The sequence below is a fragment of the Oncorhynchus mykiss genome, chromosome 5, assembly GCF_013265735.2.
Source record: "Oncorhynchus mykiss isolate Arlee chromosome 5, USDA_OmykA_1.1, whole genome shotgun sequence".
NCBI classification, from domain to species: Eukaryota; Metazoa; Chordata; class Actinopteri; order Salmoniformes; family Salmonidae; genus Oncorhynchus; species Oncorhynchus mykiss.
In genome coordinates this window covers 96,169,974-96,187,486 of record NC_048569.1, presented here as the reverse complement: position 1 = coordinate 96,187,486, position 17,513 = coordinate 96,169,974, and the positions used below count along the sequence as shown (strand labels likewise).

General features: G+C 44.8%; 1 protein-coding gene across 1 annotated transcript in view; it reads right to left on the bottom strand.

The window, feature by feature from the left end:
• espnla (espin like a) overlaps window positions 1-17,513 on the bottom strand; it is a 47,637-nt gene that overhangs the window by 14,868 nt on the left and 15,256 nt on the right. The window contains exons 3-5 of the mRNA XM_036978926.1: window positions 14,801-14,987; window positions 13,823-14,005; window positions 13,452-13,583 (exon numbers count right to left, since the gene is read on the bottom strand). Of these exons, the coding sequence (XP_036834821.1) occupies window positions 13,452-13,583; window positions 13,823-14,005; window positions 14,801-14,987 (502 nt within the window). The remainder of the gene's footprint in view (window positions 1-13,451; window positions 13,584-13,822; window positions 14,006-14,800; window positions 14,988-17,513) is intronic.

The following is a 17,513-nucleotide window of genomic DNA, read 5'->3' as shown; positions in this document are numbered from 1 at the left end:
ATGTTGCTCTGTCTGTATGCTACGTCTTGCTTGTTCTATGTTTCTCTGTCTGTATGCTACGTCTTGCTTGTCCTATGTTTCTCTGTCTGTATGCTACGTCTTGCTTGTTCTATGTTTCTCTGTCTGTATGCTACGTCTTGCTTGTCCTATGTTGCTCTGCGTGCGCTCACTGCTCAACGATTGTCTATTTTGTAATTGTTTTTAATAACCTGCCCAGGGACTGCGGTTGAAAATTAGCCCGGCTGGCTAAAACCGGCACTTTTACTGAAACGTTGATTAATGTGCACTGTCCCTGTAAAAAATAAAAATAAAAAGTCAAAACTCAATGACTATGAGGTAAAAGTGCAGACTGTCAGCATAAAATTGAAGGTATTCTCATCCATATTGGGTGAAGCATTTATAAAGTACAGCAGTTTTTGTACATAGTCCCCCCCCCCCCCCATTTTAAGAGACCAAAATCATTGGGACAAATTCACTTATGTGTATTAAAGTAATAAAAAGCAAAATATTTGGTCCCATATTCATTTCACGCAATGGCTGGACAGGATAATGGATAATCCTGAATGAATTGTGAATAATGATGAGTGAGAAAGTTACAGATGCATAAATATCATTCCCTCCCAAAAAATGCTAACCTCTCCTGTGATTTGTAATGGGAAGTTAGCATGTCTTGGGGGTATGATATAAAATGCTAACCTCTCCTGTGATTGTAATGGGAAGTTAGCATGTCTTGGGGGTATGATATAAAATGCTAACCTCTCCTGTGATTGTAATGGGAAGTTAGCATGTCTTGGGGGTATGATATAAAATGCTAACCTCTCCTGTGATTGTAATGGGAAGTTAGCATGTCTTGGGGGTATGATATAAAATGCTAACCTCTCCTGTGATTGTAATGGGAAGTTAGCATGTCTTGGGGGTATGATATAAAATGCTAATCTCCCATGTTATTGTAATGAGAGGTTAGCATGTCTTGGGGTATGATATACAATGCTAACCTTCCCTGTTATTGTACTGGTGAGAGGTTAGCATGTCTTGGGGGTATGATATAAAATGCTAACCTCCCCTGTCTTGTACTGGTGAGAGGTTAGCATGTCTTAGGGTATGATATAAAATGCTAACCTCCCATGTTATTGTAATGAGAGGTTAGCATGTCTTGGGGGTATGATATAAAATGCTAACCTCCCCTGTCTTGTACTGGTGAGAGGTTAGCATGTCTTAGGGTATGATATAAAATGCTAACCTCCCATGTTATTGTAATGAGAGGTTAGCATGTCTTGGAGTATGATATACAATGTTAACCTGCCCTGTTATTGTAATGGTGAGAGGTTAGCATGGTCTTAGGGTATGATATAAAATGCTAACCTCCCCTGTTATTGTAATGGTGAGAGGTTAGCATGTCAAGGGGTTATGATATAAAATGCTAACCTCCCCTGTTATTGTAATGAGAGGTTAGCATGTCTTGGGGTATGATATACAATGCTAACCTCCCCTGTTATTGTACTGGTGAGAGGTTAGCATGTCTTGGGGGTATGATATAAAATGCTAACCTCCCCTGTCTTGTACTGGTGAGAGGTTAGCATGTCTTAGGGTATGATATAAAATGCTAACCTCCCATGTTATTGTAATGAGAGGTTAGCATGTCTTGGAGTATGATATACAATGTTAACCTGCCCTGTTATTGTAATGGTGAGAGGTTAGCATGGTCTTAGGGTATGATATAAAATGCTAATCTCCCCTGCTATTGTAATGATGAGAGGTTAGCATGTCTTGGGGGTATGCTATAAAATGCTAACCTCCCCTGTTATTGTAATGGTGAGAGGTTAGCATGTCAAGGGGTTATGATATAAAATGCTAACCTCCCCTGTTATTGTAATGGTGAGAGGTTAGCATGTCTTGGGGGTATGCTAACGTCCCCTGTTATTGTAATGGTGAGAGGTTAGCACGTCTTGGGGCTATGCTAACGTCCCTTGTTATTGTAAGGGTGAGAGGTTAGCATGTCTTGGAGGTATGATATTTGTGCGTCTGTAACGTTCTCATTCATCATTATTCAAGATTCATTCAGGATTATCCGTAATCATTGTAGCATCCACATTAATGTAGAAGTGTGTAAAAAATATATTCACAATAAAAGTGACTTCAAAATGAAACAATTCATTATTTACCATCAATTTACCGTACGAGCCAAGCATTTGGACACACCTACTCATTCAATGGTTTTTCTTTATGTTAAACATTGTACAATAATAGTGAAGACATCAAAACTACAGTGGTAGGCTTGATTACCAACAACAACGACGAGACGGCCTACAGGGAGGAGGTGAGGGCCCTCGGAGTGTGGTGTCAGGAAAATAACCTCACACTCAACGTCAACAAAACTAAGGAGATGATTGTGGACTTCAGGAAACAGCAGAGGGAACACCCCCCTATCCACATCGATGGAACAGTAGTGGAGAGGGTAGTAAGTTTTAAGTTCCTCGGTGTACACATCACAGACAAACTGAATTGGTCCACCCACACAGACAGTATCGCGAAGAAGGCGCAGTAGCGAACCTCCTGAGATTGAAGAAATCCGGCTTGTCACCAAAAGCACTCACAAACTTCTACAGATGCACAATCGAGAGCATCCTGTCGGGCTGTATCACCGCCTGGTACGGCAACTGCTCCGCCCACAACCGTAAGGCTCTCCAGAGGGTAGTGAGGTCTGCACAACGCATCACCGGGGGCAAACTACCTGCCCTCCAGGACACCTACACCACCCGATGTCACAGGAAGGCCATAAAGATCATCAAGGACAAAAACCACCCGAGCCACTGCCTGTTCACCCCACTATCATCCAGAAGGCGAGGTCAGTACAGGTGCATCAAAGCTGGGACTGAGAGACTGAAAAACAGCTTCTATCTCAAGGCCATCAGACTGTTAAACAGCCACCACTAACATTGAGTGGCGGCTGCCAACATACTGACTCAAATCTCTAGCCACTTTAATAATGGGAATTGATGGAAATTGATGTAAAATATATCACTAGCCACTTTAAACAATGCTACTTAATATAATGTTCACATACCATTCATTACTCATCTCATATGTATATACTGTACCCTATATCATCTACTGCATCTTGCCTATGCCGCTCTGTACCATCACTCATTCATATATCTTTATGTACATATTCTTTATCCCTTTACACTTGTGTGTATAAGGTAGTAGTTTTGGAATTGTTAGGTTAGTCGTTAGTTATTACTGCATTGTCGGAACTAGAAGCACAAGCATTTCGCTTCACTCGCATTAACATCTGCTAACCATGTGTATGTGACCATTGATATCTGCTAACCATGTGTATGTGACCATTAACATCTGCTAACCATGTGTATGTGACCATTAACATCTGCTAACCATGTGTATGTGACAAATACAATTTGATTTGATTTGATATAACACATACTGACCAAATGTATTTTAGATTAACCAGCCTTTGCCTTGATGCCCCCGTTCACATAACGAGTTCCAGACAAAATGGTTTGTTGAGATCGGTGTGGAAGAACTTGACTGGCCTGCACAGAGCCCTGACCTAAACCTCACCGAACACCTTTGGGATGAATTGGAATGCCAACTGCGAGCCAGGCCTAATCTTCCAACATCAGTGCCCGACCTCACTGACGCTCTTGTGGCTGAATGGAAGCAAGTCCCACAGCAATGTTCCAACATCTTAGTGGAAAGCCTTCCCAGAATAGTGGAGGCAAAGGGGGGACCAACTCCATATTAATGCCCATGGTAGGTGTCCACATACTTTTGGTCATGTCGTGTACATTTTGCCCCTTGCGAGTTGAAGGAAAATGATGAAACAAAGAGAGACGAAAGATACATTTAGTGTTTTAGATTTTTTTTCTTGGTACATTTTTTAGTGAAGTCTTCCCTTGACATCGATGAATAACAATGTAGTTTTAGAGAATTACATCTAACCGGTCTCAACCGCAGACATTTATGGCGTTGTGTGGGCGAGCGTTTTGCTGATGTCAACGGTGTGAACAGAGTGCCGCATGGTGGAGGTGGGGTTATGGTATGGGCAGGCATAAGCTACGGACAACGAACACAATTGCATTTTATCGACGGCAATTTGAATGCACAAAGATATCTTGACGAGATCCTGAGGCCCATTGCCATGTCATTTATCCACCGCCATCACCTCATGTTTCAGCGTGATAATTAACAGTCTCATGTCGCAAGGATCTGTACACAATTCCTGGAAGATAAAAATGTCCCAGTTCTTCAATGATCTATATAATCACCAGACATGTCACCCATTGAGCATGTTTGGGATGCTCTGGATAGTCGTGTACGACAGCACGCTCCAGTTCCCACTAATATCCAGCAACTTCGCACATCCATTGAAGAGGAGTGGGAACAACATTCCACCAGCCACAATCAACAGCCTGATCAACTCTACGTGAAGTAGATGTGTCACGCTGCATGAGGTAAATGTTGGTCACACCAGATACTGACTGGTTCTGATCCAAGGTTTAAGGTCTCTGTGACCAACATATGCATATCTGTATTCCCAGTCATGTGAAATCCATAGATCTTTGTGAAGGAGATGTGTCTCTTTTTTTTTCTACAGTTTTCTTTCTACTGTGTTATTGACTTGTTAATTGTTTCTTCCATGTGTAACTCTGTGTTGTCTGTTCACACTGCTATGCTTTATCTTGGCCAGGTCGCAGTTGTAAATGAGAACTTGTTCTCAACTAGCCTACCTGGTTAAATAAAGGTGAAATGAAATTTCAAAAAATGTCGATCACACCAGATACTGACTGGTTTTCTGATCAACGCCCATACCCTTTTTTTTAAAGGAATCTGTGACCAACAGAAGCATATCTGTATTCCCAGTCACGTGTACCTCATTTATTTATTGACTGATTTCCTTATATGAAATGTAACTCAGTCAAATGTTCAAAATTGTTGCATGTTGCGTCAGTATAGTATCCTACCCCTGGCCTAGCTAATCAACACTATTGACAAGCGTTTGACTTAAAAGCATTGTATCAAATAAATCCATAGCAATCAACAAAATCAATAAGTAACTTACGGCTCAGATCCGAGTGAGTCCTTCAGTCAGTCAGTTAGTTAGTTATCCAGTCAGCCCTCAATGATGAAGATGTGACAGAATCTGCCGACAGTTACCCAGTCAGTCAGCCAGCCATCCAGCCTGCCAGGTAACCAGGCAGCCAGTCATTCAGGTAGGTGTTTGACACCCCCATGAACAGACAGCTAGCCTCCACACTGCCCCGAGGGCCGCTCTGCCAGCCAATAAACAATAACACTGATCGGAGAATGGTGTTAATTATTAAGGTGTAGGATGGGATGGCCGGTAATGTCCCTAATGCAGGACAAACCAATAGCTATGTTGTTGTGGCACCGAACAAAGGAAGAGAACTGTCCCAATGGCATCCCATTTATTTTATAGTGCACTAGTTTTGACCAGAGCCCTGTGGACCCTGGTCTAAAGTAGTGCACTATATAGGGAATAGGGTGTCATTTGGTACGATACCTATATCTGTCAAAGCTGGTGGAAAAGAGACATTTTATACAGAAAATGTATTTGGACATGAATTCAAATGAGTGGATGGGCTATTTCAGACACACCCGTTGCTGACAGGTTTATTAAATCGAGCACACAACCATGCAATCTCCATAGACAAACATTGGCAGTAGAATGGTCTTACTGAAGGGCTCAGCGACTTTCAAAGTGGCACAGTCATAGGATGCCACCTTTCCAACAAGTCGGTTCGACAAATTTCTGCCTCGGTCAACTGTAAGTGCTGTTATTTTGAAGTGGAAACATGTTTCAGCTGATCATTATCCCTATTTCAGTTGATCATTATCCCCGTTCCAGCTGATCATTATGTCCGTTCCAACGGATCATTATATCTGTTTCAGCCCATCACTATCCCCGTTTCAGCTGATCATTATCTCCGTTCCAACTGATCACTATCTCCGTTCCAGCTGATCACTATCTCCGTTCCAGCTGATCACTATCCCTGTTCCGGGTGATCATTATCTCTATTTCGGCTGATCATTATCTCAGTTTCAGCTGATCATTATCTCCAATTCAGCAGATCATTATCTCCATTTCAGCAGATCATTACTCCTGTTTCAGCTGATCCGTATCCCTGTTTCAGCTGATCCGTATCCCTGTTTCAGCTGATCTGTATCCCTGTTTCAGCCGATCCGTATTCCTGTTTCAGCCAATCCTTATCTCTGTTTCAGCCGATCCTCATCCGTTTCAGCCGATCCTCATCCCTGTTTCAGCTGATCCGTATCCCGGTTTCAGCCGATCTGTATCCCTGTTTCAGCTGATCCGTATCCCTGTTTCAGCTGATCCGTATCCCTGTTTCAGCTGATCTGTATCCCTGTTTCAGCTGATCCGTATCCCTGTTTCAGCTGATCCGTATCCCTGTTTCAGCTGATACGTATCCCTGTTTCAGCTGATCCGTATCCCTGTTTCAGCTGATCCGTATCCCTGTTTCAGCTGATACGTATCCCTGTTTCAGCTGATCCCTATCCCTGTTTCAGCCGATGTTTCAGCTGATGGATGTGAAGGCCCTTTCTTGACTTTCCAATGTAAAAAAATAAATAAAACACATTTCAAGAAGTCCACTGTCTTTGTGTGTGAATGAAGAGCGGAAGTCCTAGGCTGTGTCCCAAATGACACCCTATTCCTTATATAGTGCACCCTATTCCCTACATAGTGCACTATAAAGAGAATAGGGTGCGATTTGGGACAAAGGTTGACCGATTATGATTTTTCAACGCCGATACCGATTATTGGAGGACCAAAAAAAGCCAATACCGATTAATAATAATGACAATTACAACAATACTGAACGAACACTTATTTTAACCTAATATAATCCATCAATAAAATCTATTTAGCCTCAAATAAATAATGAAACATGTTCAATTTGGTTTAAAAAAATGCAAAAACAAAGTGTTGGAGAAGAAAGTAAAAGTGCAATATGTGCCATGTAAGAAAGCTAACGTTTAAGTTCCTTGCTCAGAACATGAGAACATATGAAAGCTGGTGGTTCCTTTTAACATAAGTCTTCAATATTTGAGGGTAAAAAGTTTTAGGTTGTAGTTATTTTAGGAATAATAGGACTATTTATCTCTACACCATTTGTATTTCATTAACCTTTGACTATTGGATGTTCTTATAGGCACTTTAGTATTGCCAGTGTTACAGTATAGCTTCCGTCCCTCTCCTCGTTCCTCCCTGGGCTCGGACCAGGAACACAACGACAACAGCCACCCTCGACGCAGCGTTACCCATGCAGAGCAAGGGGAACAACTACTCCAAGTCTCAGCGCAAGTGACGTTTGAAACGCTATTAGCGCGCACCCCGCTAACTAGCTAGCCATTTCACAGCGGTTACACAAGTCTAATCTCGGGAGTTGATGGGCTTGAAGTCATAAACAGCGCAATGCTTGACACACAACGAAGAGCTGCTGGCAAAACGCACGAAGGTACTGTTTGAATGAATGCTTATGAGCCTGCTGCTGCCTACCATCGCTCAGTCAGACTGCTCTATCAAATCATAGACTTAGTTATAACATAATAACACACAGAAATAGTAGGTCATTAATATGGTCGAATCCGGAAACTATCATCTCGAAAACAAGACGTTTATTCTTTCATTGAAATACGGAACCGTTCCGTATTTGATCTAACGGGTGGCATCACTAAGTCTAAATATTCCTGTTACATTGCACTACCTTCAATGTTATGTCATAATTACGTAAAATTATGGCAAATTAGGAGGCCCGAAATGTTGCATATACACTGAATCTGCGTACAATGAACGCAAGAGAAGTGACACAATTTCACCTGGTAAAAATTGCCTGCTAACCTGGATTCTTTTATCTAAATATGCAGGTTTAAAAATATATACTTCTGTGTATTGATTTTAAGAAAGGCATTGATGTTCATGGTTAGGTACACATTGGAGCAACGATACGCACTGCATCAATGATATGCAACACAGGACACGCTAGATAAACTAGTAATATCACCAACCATGTGTAGTTAACTAGTGATTATGATTGATTGATTGTTTTTTATAAGATAAGTTTAATGCTAGCTAGCAACCTACCTTAGCTTACTGCATTCGCGTAACAGGCAGGCTCCTCGTGGAGTGCAATGTAATCAGGTGTTAGAGCGTTGGACTAGTTAACTGTAAGGTTGCAAGATTGAATCCCCCGAGCTGACAAGGTGAAAATCTGTTGTTCTGCCCCTGAACGAGGCAGTTAACCCACCATTCATTCCTAGGCCGTCACTGAAAATAAGAACGTGTTGTTAACTGCTTGCCTCGTTAAACAAAGGTGTGTAAAAAAAAATGCCAAATCGGTGTCCAAAAATACAGATTTCCGATTGTTATGAAAACTTGAAATCGGCCATTCCGATTAATCGGTCGACCTCTAAAATAAACCCAACACCACAAGGTTGTTTATTTGATTGCAGCTGTTTCTGAAGGAGAGGCACTAATGCCGATAAGAGGTGAGCAGAGCTGCTGGCTGGCTGGCTGACTGACTGGATAGCTGGATGGCTGGCTGGCTGGCTGACTGACTGGATAGCTGGATGGCTGGCTGGCTGACTGACTGGATAGCTGGATGGCTGGCTGGCTGGCTGACTGACTGACTGGATGGCTGGCTGGCTGGTTGACTGACTGGATAGCTGGATGGCTGGCTGGCTGGCTGACTGACTGGATAGCTGGATGGCTGGCTGATTGACTGGATAGCTGGATGGCTGGCTGACTGACTGGATAGCTGGATGGCTGGCTGACTGACTGGATAGCTGGATGGCTGGCTGACTGGCTGACTGGATAGCTGGATGGCTGGCTGACTGGCTGACTGGATAGCTGGATGGCTGACTGACTGGATAGCTGGATGGCTGGCTGGCTGGCTGGCTGGCTGGCTGGCTGGCTGGCTGGCTGGCTGGCTGGCTGGCTGACTGACTGGATAGCTGGATGGCTGGCTGACTGACTGACTGGCTGGCTGGCTGGCTGACTGACTGGATAGCTGGATGGCTGGCTGACTGACTGACTGGACGGCTGTAGCAGAATGCTAGCTAAATAAGGAGGAGGGAAGGTGACCTCTTTAGGATTAAAAACCAAACATCAGGAAATACCTAGCCCGCAACACTCTGGCCACCAGGCCTGTTAAAGCTGCCGATCAGGAAACGAGACCAAGTGACGAACAGACACTTTAGAACAGACAGAAACAACGCCGTGAATTACACAGTGCTCTGTGAACGCGTGACACTAAGGGACGTGTAATTCAAATAGGGTAGTGGATTATTACTGCAAGGTTTTTCACAGAACTACTGTTCGCAATGCCTTCAATTTCATGGGATTAAATAGACTAAAAAGCATTATCCTTGAGAGTTTACATTTTTACACAAGATTTTAAGAGTCTTTGTTGAGATTATTTCACCAAAGCCCTATTTTAATCTAAACTAATCTGCGGAGTTAAAAAAATTATAATAATTCTATCATAATATGATATGCTATGTGTAATGTGTGATCTGGAAACAGAACGTGACACATGATCAAACCGAGGACGACGTGTGTTTGAAGCCAACATGACATCCTGCTCCCGAGGGATAGAGTTTTCGGGTTCCAGGCTTCCACAACCGCTGTAAAAACGATGAAACCTGAAGCCCTCAGATCTCATAACCGGCTCAGGCCCCTAGGCCAGGCCCTCTCCCCGCCACCTGAGCTTCCTATCTGGGGTAACTGATAGGTCCCAGGGGCTCACGGCGGCTCCAATCCACAGCTGCAACACTGCAGTGCCAGCATGCTCCACAGTTAATTAGCTGTCCCATTGTTAACAAGAGGAAGGAGGGTTATTTTAGGTGAAGGGGGAGGTGAAGCTAAACCCGTCAGCCAAACCTCGCTGGGTACTCTCCAAATGGCACCATATTCCCTATATAGTGCACTACCTCTGACCAGGGCTGGCACCCTATTCCCTATATAGTGCACTACCTCTGACCAGGGCTGGCACCCTATTCCCTATATAGTGCACTACCTCTGACCGGGGCTGGCACCCTATTCCCTATATAGTGCACTACTATTGACCGGGGCTGGCACCCTATTCAGTGCACTACTTCTGACCAGGGCTGGCATCCTATTCCCTATTTAGTGCACTACTATTGACCAGGGCTGGCACCCTATTCCCTATTTAGTGCACTATTATTGGGACTCTAAGGGAATTGGTCTGCCATATGGAGAGCACCTGGCCGTCTCCGTCAGCATTGTCGTCCCTTCATCCTGACTCCACTGTGATCCTCTGGTGACTAATTCATGTTTCTATGGGATGCTGTTACTGTGAATGGGATGCTGTTACTGTGAATGGGACACATCACTGGGTCACTATGGGCTGTCAGGTAGAGCTGCTGTTACTGTGAAGGGGACACATCACTGGGTCACTATGGGCTGTCAGGTAGAGCTGCTGTTACTGTGAAGGGGACACATCACTGGGTCACTATGGGCTGTCAGGTAGAGCTGCTGTTACTGTGAAGGGGACACATCACTGGGTCACTATGGGCTGTCAGGTAGAGCTGCTGTTACTGTGAATGGGACACATCACTGGGTCACTATGGGCTGTCAGGTAGAGCTGCTGTTACTGTGAAGGGGACACATCACTGGGTCACTATGGGCTGTCAGGTAGAGCTGCTGTTACTGCAATACACACATCCACACATCCACACAGCAATACACACAGCAATACACACATCCACACACCAATACACACATCCACGCAGCAATACACACAGCAATACACACATCCACACACCAATACACACATCCACGCAGCAATACACACATCCACGCAGCATTACACACATCCACACACCAAAAAAATGACTAGTTTTGGGGCTTAAAAAGTGCTCTTACACTATGATTTGGAACATTCAAAGCAACTGGGGCAAGTCCATGGTTGCCATGGTTGTCACCTTAGATTGCTACATAACTTCAGAAACCTGTTGTTACTATGACAACTCGTGTAGCCGTGTCAGCTACCGTGACTGCTGTCTGAACACACATGTGATTTGGTCACTTGTAACTTGTTGATTGGACAGTCAGTATTCCAAAAATAGAAACTGATTGGAGCATTAAGGTCTGAACACTACACCCATGGAACCACCCCTAACCACGCTGGGCCAATCCCCTTCTCTAACCCGGACCACGCTGGGCCAATCGTGCACCGCCAGAGATCAGAAGTCCCATAAGGAGGCGCAAAATTGGCCCAGCATCGCCCAGGTTAGAGAAGGGGATTGACCGGGGGGGGATGGGGCTTTACAAGTAGGCCGTCATTGTAAATAAGAATTTGTTCTTAACTGACTTGCCAAGTTAAATAGAAACTAAAATAAATAAATGGACAGTCAAATCACAATATGACAGTAAGAGGCAAAACAGTTTGACTATTTTTAGATGTTTTAAAGCTTGGTCTGACTTGGATTGTAATGCAAAAAGATGCCTGGGAACAATAGACCGTTACAGAGAAAAGACGATGTAAAGTGAAAGGTTTTGGGTCTCATGCGTGTCTCCACGGCTCGGAGGTAGCCGGAGGTTTTGGGTCTTACGCATGTCTCCACGGCTCGGAGGTAGCCGGAGGCTTTGGGTCTTACGCATGTCTCCACGGCTCGGAGGTAAGCCGGAGGTTTTGGGTCTTACGCATGTCTCCACGGCTCGGAGGTAGCCGGAGGTTTTGGGTCTTACGCATGTCTCCACGGCTCGGAGGTAGCCGGAGGTTTTGGGTCTTACGCATGTCTCCACGGCTCGGAGGTAGCCGGAGGTTTTGGGTCTTACGCATGTCTCCACGGCTCGGAGGTAGCCGGAGGTTTTGGGTCTTACGCATGTCTCCACGGCTCGGAGGTAGCCGGAGGTTTTGGGTCTTACGCATGTCTCCACGGCTCGGAGGTAGCCGGAGGTTTTGGGTCTTACGCATGTCTCCACGGCTCTTACGCATGTCTCCACGGCTCGGAGGTAGCCGGGGGTTTTGGGTCTTACGCATGTCTCCACGGCTCGGAGGTAGCCGGAGGTTTTGGGTCTTACGCATGTCTCCACGGCTCGGAGGTACCGGAGGTTTTGGGTCTTACGCATGTCTCCACGGCTCGGAGGTACCGGAGGTTTTGGGTCTTACGCATGTCTCCACGGCTCGGAGGTAGCCGGAGGTTTTGGGTCTTACGCATGTCTCCACGGCTCGGAGGTACCGGAGGTTTTGGGTCTTACGCATGTCTCCACGGCTCGGAGGTACCGGAGGTTTTGGGTCTTACGCGTGTCTCCACGGCTCGGAGGTACCGGAGGTTTTGGGTCTTACGCATGTCTCCACGGCTCGGAGGTAGCCGGAGGTTTTGGGTCTTACGCATGTCTCCACGGCTCGGAGGTAGCCGGAGGTTTTGGGTCTTACGCATGTCTCCACGGCTTGGAGGTACCGGAGGCTTTGGGTCTTACGCATGTCTCCACGGCTCGGAGGTAGCCGGAGGTTTTGGGTCTTACGCATGTCTCCACGGCTCGGAGGTAGCCGGAGGCTTTGGGTCTTACGCATGTCTCCACGGCTCGGAGGTAGCCGGAGGTTTTGGGTCTTACGCATGTCTCAACGGCTCGGAGGTAGCCGGAGGTTTCCACGGCTCGGAGGTAGCCGGAGGTTTTGGGTCTTACACATGTCTCCACGGCTCGGAGGTAGCCGGAGGTTTTGGGTCTTACGCATGTCTCCACGGCTCGGAGGTAGCCGGAGGTTTTGGGTCTTACGCATGTCTCAACGGCTCGGAGGTAGCCGGAGGTTTTGGGTCTTACGCATGTCTCCACGGCTCGGAGGTAGCCGGAGGTTTTGGGTCTTACGCATGTCTCCACGGCTCGGAGGTAGCCGGAGGTTTTGGGTCTTACGCATGTCTCCACGGCTCGGAGGTAGCCGGAGGTTTTGGGTCTTACGCATGTCTCCACGGCTCGGAGGTAGCCGGAGGTTTTGGGTCTTACGCATGTCTCCACGGCTCGGAGGTAGCCGGGGGTTTTGGGTCTTACGCATGTCTCCACGGCTCGGAGGTAGCCGGAGGTTTTGGGTCTTACGCATGTCTCCACGGCTCGGAGGTACCGGAGGTTTTGGGTCTTACGCATGTCTCCACGGCTCGGAGGTAGCCGGAGGTTTTGGGTCTTACGCATGTCTCCACGGCTCGGAGGTAGCCGGAGGTTTTGGGTCTTACGCATGTCTCCACGGCTCTTACGCATGTCTCCACGGCTCGGAGGTAGCCGGGGGTTTTGGGTCTTACGCATGTCTCCACGGCTCGGAGGTAGCCGGAGGTTTTGGGTCTTACGCATGTCTCCACGGCTCGGAGGTACCGGAGGTTTTGGGTCTTACGCATGTCTCCACGGCTCGGAGGTAGCCGGAGGTTTTGGGTCTTACGCATGTCTCCACGGCTCGGAGGTAGCCGGCACAGTCGTAGTGTCCGTTGTACTCCGCAAGGTCTGCTGCTGTGAACCCATCTATGTCCTGCTCCGATGGGCTCACCTGATTGGCTAACAGGATCCTGCAGCACTAGAAAGGGGGGGTAACAGATAGCAAACAGACTGAATTAAAAAACCTCTGTTACTATGACTTAACATTACTTTAATATGCTGTAGATACTTAGGAGTTCTGATTTAAGATCAGTTTTGACCTTTTAGACCACTGTGAATAAGATCACATGGACAAAGGGGCACCAGATCCTAGATCAGCACTCTCGCTCTGAAACTCTGAAATAAAACACAGCCCCACGATCTTGTCATATCTCTCACCTCCAGCTCTCCGTTCTCAGCAGCATCATGAAGAGGGGTTCCCCCCCAGTCGTCTCTGATGACCTTTGCCCCCATGCGGAGCAGCCTCTCCAGGATGCGATGGTGCCCTCCACTGGCCGCAAAGTGAAGAGCAGTCGCTCCCTCCCTGTCCTGGCACTGCAAGCTAAGGTCTGTGAAGGTGGCCTGCGAGGGACAAATGTCAACAGACCAGAATGTTAAGGTGGCCTGCAAGGGACAAATGTCAACAGACCAGGATGTTAAGGTGGCCTGCGAGGGACAAATGACAACAGACCAGAATGTTAAGGTGGCCTGCAAGGGACAAATGTAAGACCAGGATGTCAAGGTGGCCTGCAAGGGACAAATGTCAGCTGCCTCAGAAGGATTACTTTCTTATGTTGAAACCTTCTCCTCCCCTGTCGTTTGTCCCTCGCAGGCCACCTTAACAGCCTGATCTTACATTTGTCCCTTGCAGGCCACCTTAACATTCTGGTTTGAACAAGAACAACCCCTGGAAGGGAAGCTTGTCTGTCGCAGCAACTTATAACTCAACATAGTCAACTGATACCATCTGTGGTGGATCTGAAGGGTGGGAAAAAACAACAACAAGATAACTCATGTAAAATATACTGTGTCCGTAAAATGTATATAGGTTCAGAAATTTGGTGAAACAGCACCTTTAAAAAGTATATATGGCAAAATATAAATCAAACTGGGTGGGATTCAGAGATAGACATGAGGGTTTATTTTTTCTCTTTAATTTGTACTATTTTCTACATTGTAGAATAACAGTGAAGACATCAAAACTATGAAATAACACATATGGAATCATGTAGTAACCAATATAGTGTTAAACAAATCAAATTTACCCTGCAGCCCCTATTTTCCAGGTGTGCTGGAAAATATCAAATAAGTGCAACTGGTTGGGATAAGTTTGAGAAACAACGGTTCTACAGCATATTGGCATCCAGTCCACATTACCAGCCAGATGACCAGGGCATGGTGCCCCATGTGTGCAGCAGCGTGCAGGCCGGTCATGCCATCATGGGCCCTGAGGTGGACGTCTGACCCGCAGTCCTTCACCAGGTACTCCACGACGTGCAGGTGGCCCTCCTGACACGCCAGGTACAGAGGGGTGGCACCGATGCCAGTCTGACGGTTCACACACCTGGTGGAAGAAACATACTCGGAGGCATCGTAAAGAGGACACCAAAATGTACAGTATACAACTATAGTTATACAGTAATGTTAGTGGCTGATACTACATTATACAACTACAGTTACACAGTAATGTTAGTGACTGAAACTACATTATACAACTATAGTTACACAGTAATGTTAGTGACTGATACTACAGTATACAACTATAGTTACACAGTAATGTTAGTGGCTGATACTACATTATACAACTACAGTTACACAGTAATGTTAGTGACTGAAACTACATTATACAACTATAGTTATACAGTAATGTTAGTGACTGATACTACATTATACAACTATAGTTACACAGTGATGTTAGTGACTGATACTACATTAAACAACTATAGTTACACAGTAATGTTAGTGGCTGATACTACATTATACAACTATAGTTACACAGTAATGTTAGTGACTGAAACTACAGTATACAACTATAGTTACACAGTAATGTTAGTGACTGATACTACAGTATACAACTATAGTTACACAGTAATGTTAGTGGCTGAAACTACAGTATACAACTATAGTTACACAGTAATGTTAGTGACTGATACTACATTATACAACTATAGTTACACAGTGATGTTAGTGACTGATACTACATTATACAACTATAGTTACACAGTAATGTTAGTGGCAGATGATACAGTATGCTACAGTTCTACAGTAATGTTAGTGGCAGATGATACAGTATGCTACAGTTCTACAGTAATGTTAGTGGCAGATGATACAGTGTGCTACAGTTCTACAGTAATGTTAGTGGCAGAAGATACAGTATACTACAGTTATACAGTAATGTTAGTGGCAGATGATACAGTATACTACAGTTCTACAGTAATGTTAGTGTCAGATGATACAGTATGCTACAGTTCTACAGTAATGTTAGTGGCAGATGATACAGTATGCTACAGTTCTACAGTAATGTTAGTGTCAGATGATACAGTATGCTACAGTTCTACAGTAATGTTAGTGGCAGATGATACAGTATACTAGTGGCAGATGATACAGTATGCTACAGTTCTACAGTAATGTTAGTGGCAGATGATACAGTATGCTACAGTTCTACAGTAATGTTAGTGGCAGATGATACCGTATGCTAAAGTTCTACAGTAATGTTAGTGGCAGATGATACCGTATGCTAAAGTTCTACAGTAATGTTAGTGGCAGATGATACAGTATACTACAGTTCTACAGTAATGTTAGTGGCAGATGATACAGTATACTACAGTTCTACAGTAATGTTAGTGGCAGATGATACCGTATGCTAAAGTTCTACAGTAATGTTAGTGGCAGATGATACAGTATGCTACAGTTCTACAGTAATGTTAGTGGCAGATGATACAGTATGCTAAAGTTCTACAGTAATGTTAGTGGCAGATGATACAGTATACTACAGTTCTACAGTAATGTTAGTGGCAGATGATACCGTATGCTAAAGTTCTACAGTAATGTTAGTGGCAGATGATACAGTATGCTACAGTTCTACAGTAATGTTAGTGGCAGATGATACAGTATACTACAGTTCTACAGTAATGTTAGTGTCAGATGATACAGTATGCTACAGTTCTACAGTAATGTTAGTGGCAGATGATACAGTATACTAGTGGCAGATGATACAGTATGCTACAGTTCTACAGTAATGTTAGTGGCAGATGATACAGTATGCTACAGTTCTACAGTAATGTTAGTGGCAGATGATACCGTATGCTAAAGTTCTACAGTAATGTTAGTGGCAGATGATGCCGTATGCTAAAGTTCTACAGTAATGTTAGTGGCAGATGATACAGTATACTACAGTTCTACAGTAATGTTAGTGGCAGATGATACAGTATACTACAGTTCTACAGTAATGTTAGTGGCAGATGATACCGTATGCTAAAGTTCTACAGTAATGTTAGTGGCAGATGATACAGTATGCTACAGTTCTACAGTAATGTTAGTGGCAGATGATACAGTATGCTAAAGTTCTACAGTAATGTTAGTGGCAGATGATACAGTATACTACAGTTCTACAGTAATGTTAGTGGCAGATGATACCGTATGCTAAAGTTCTACAGTAATGTTAGTGGCAGATGATACAGTATGCAACAGTTCTACAGTAATGTTAGTGGCAGATGATACAGTATACTACAGTTCTACAGTAATGTTAGTGGCAGATGATACAGTATGCTACAGTTCTACAGTAATGTTAGTGGCAGATGATACAGTATGCTACAGTTCTACAGTAATGTTAGTGGCAGATGATACAGTATGCTACAGTTCTACAGTAATGTTAGTGGCAGATGATACAGTATGCTACAGTTCTACAGTAATGATAATGTTAGGTTAAGGCCAGGTTAGGGTAGGGACAGGTTAACCCTGAACTGCCCAAACCTGGCCTTAACCCAACCTGTCCCTAACCTTACCTAACCTGGCCCTAACCTCACCCAACCTGGCCTAACCTCACCCAACCTGGCCCTAACCTCACCCAACCTGGCCCTAACCTCACCCA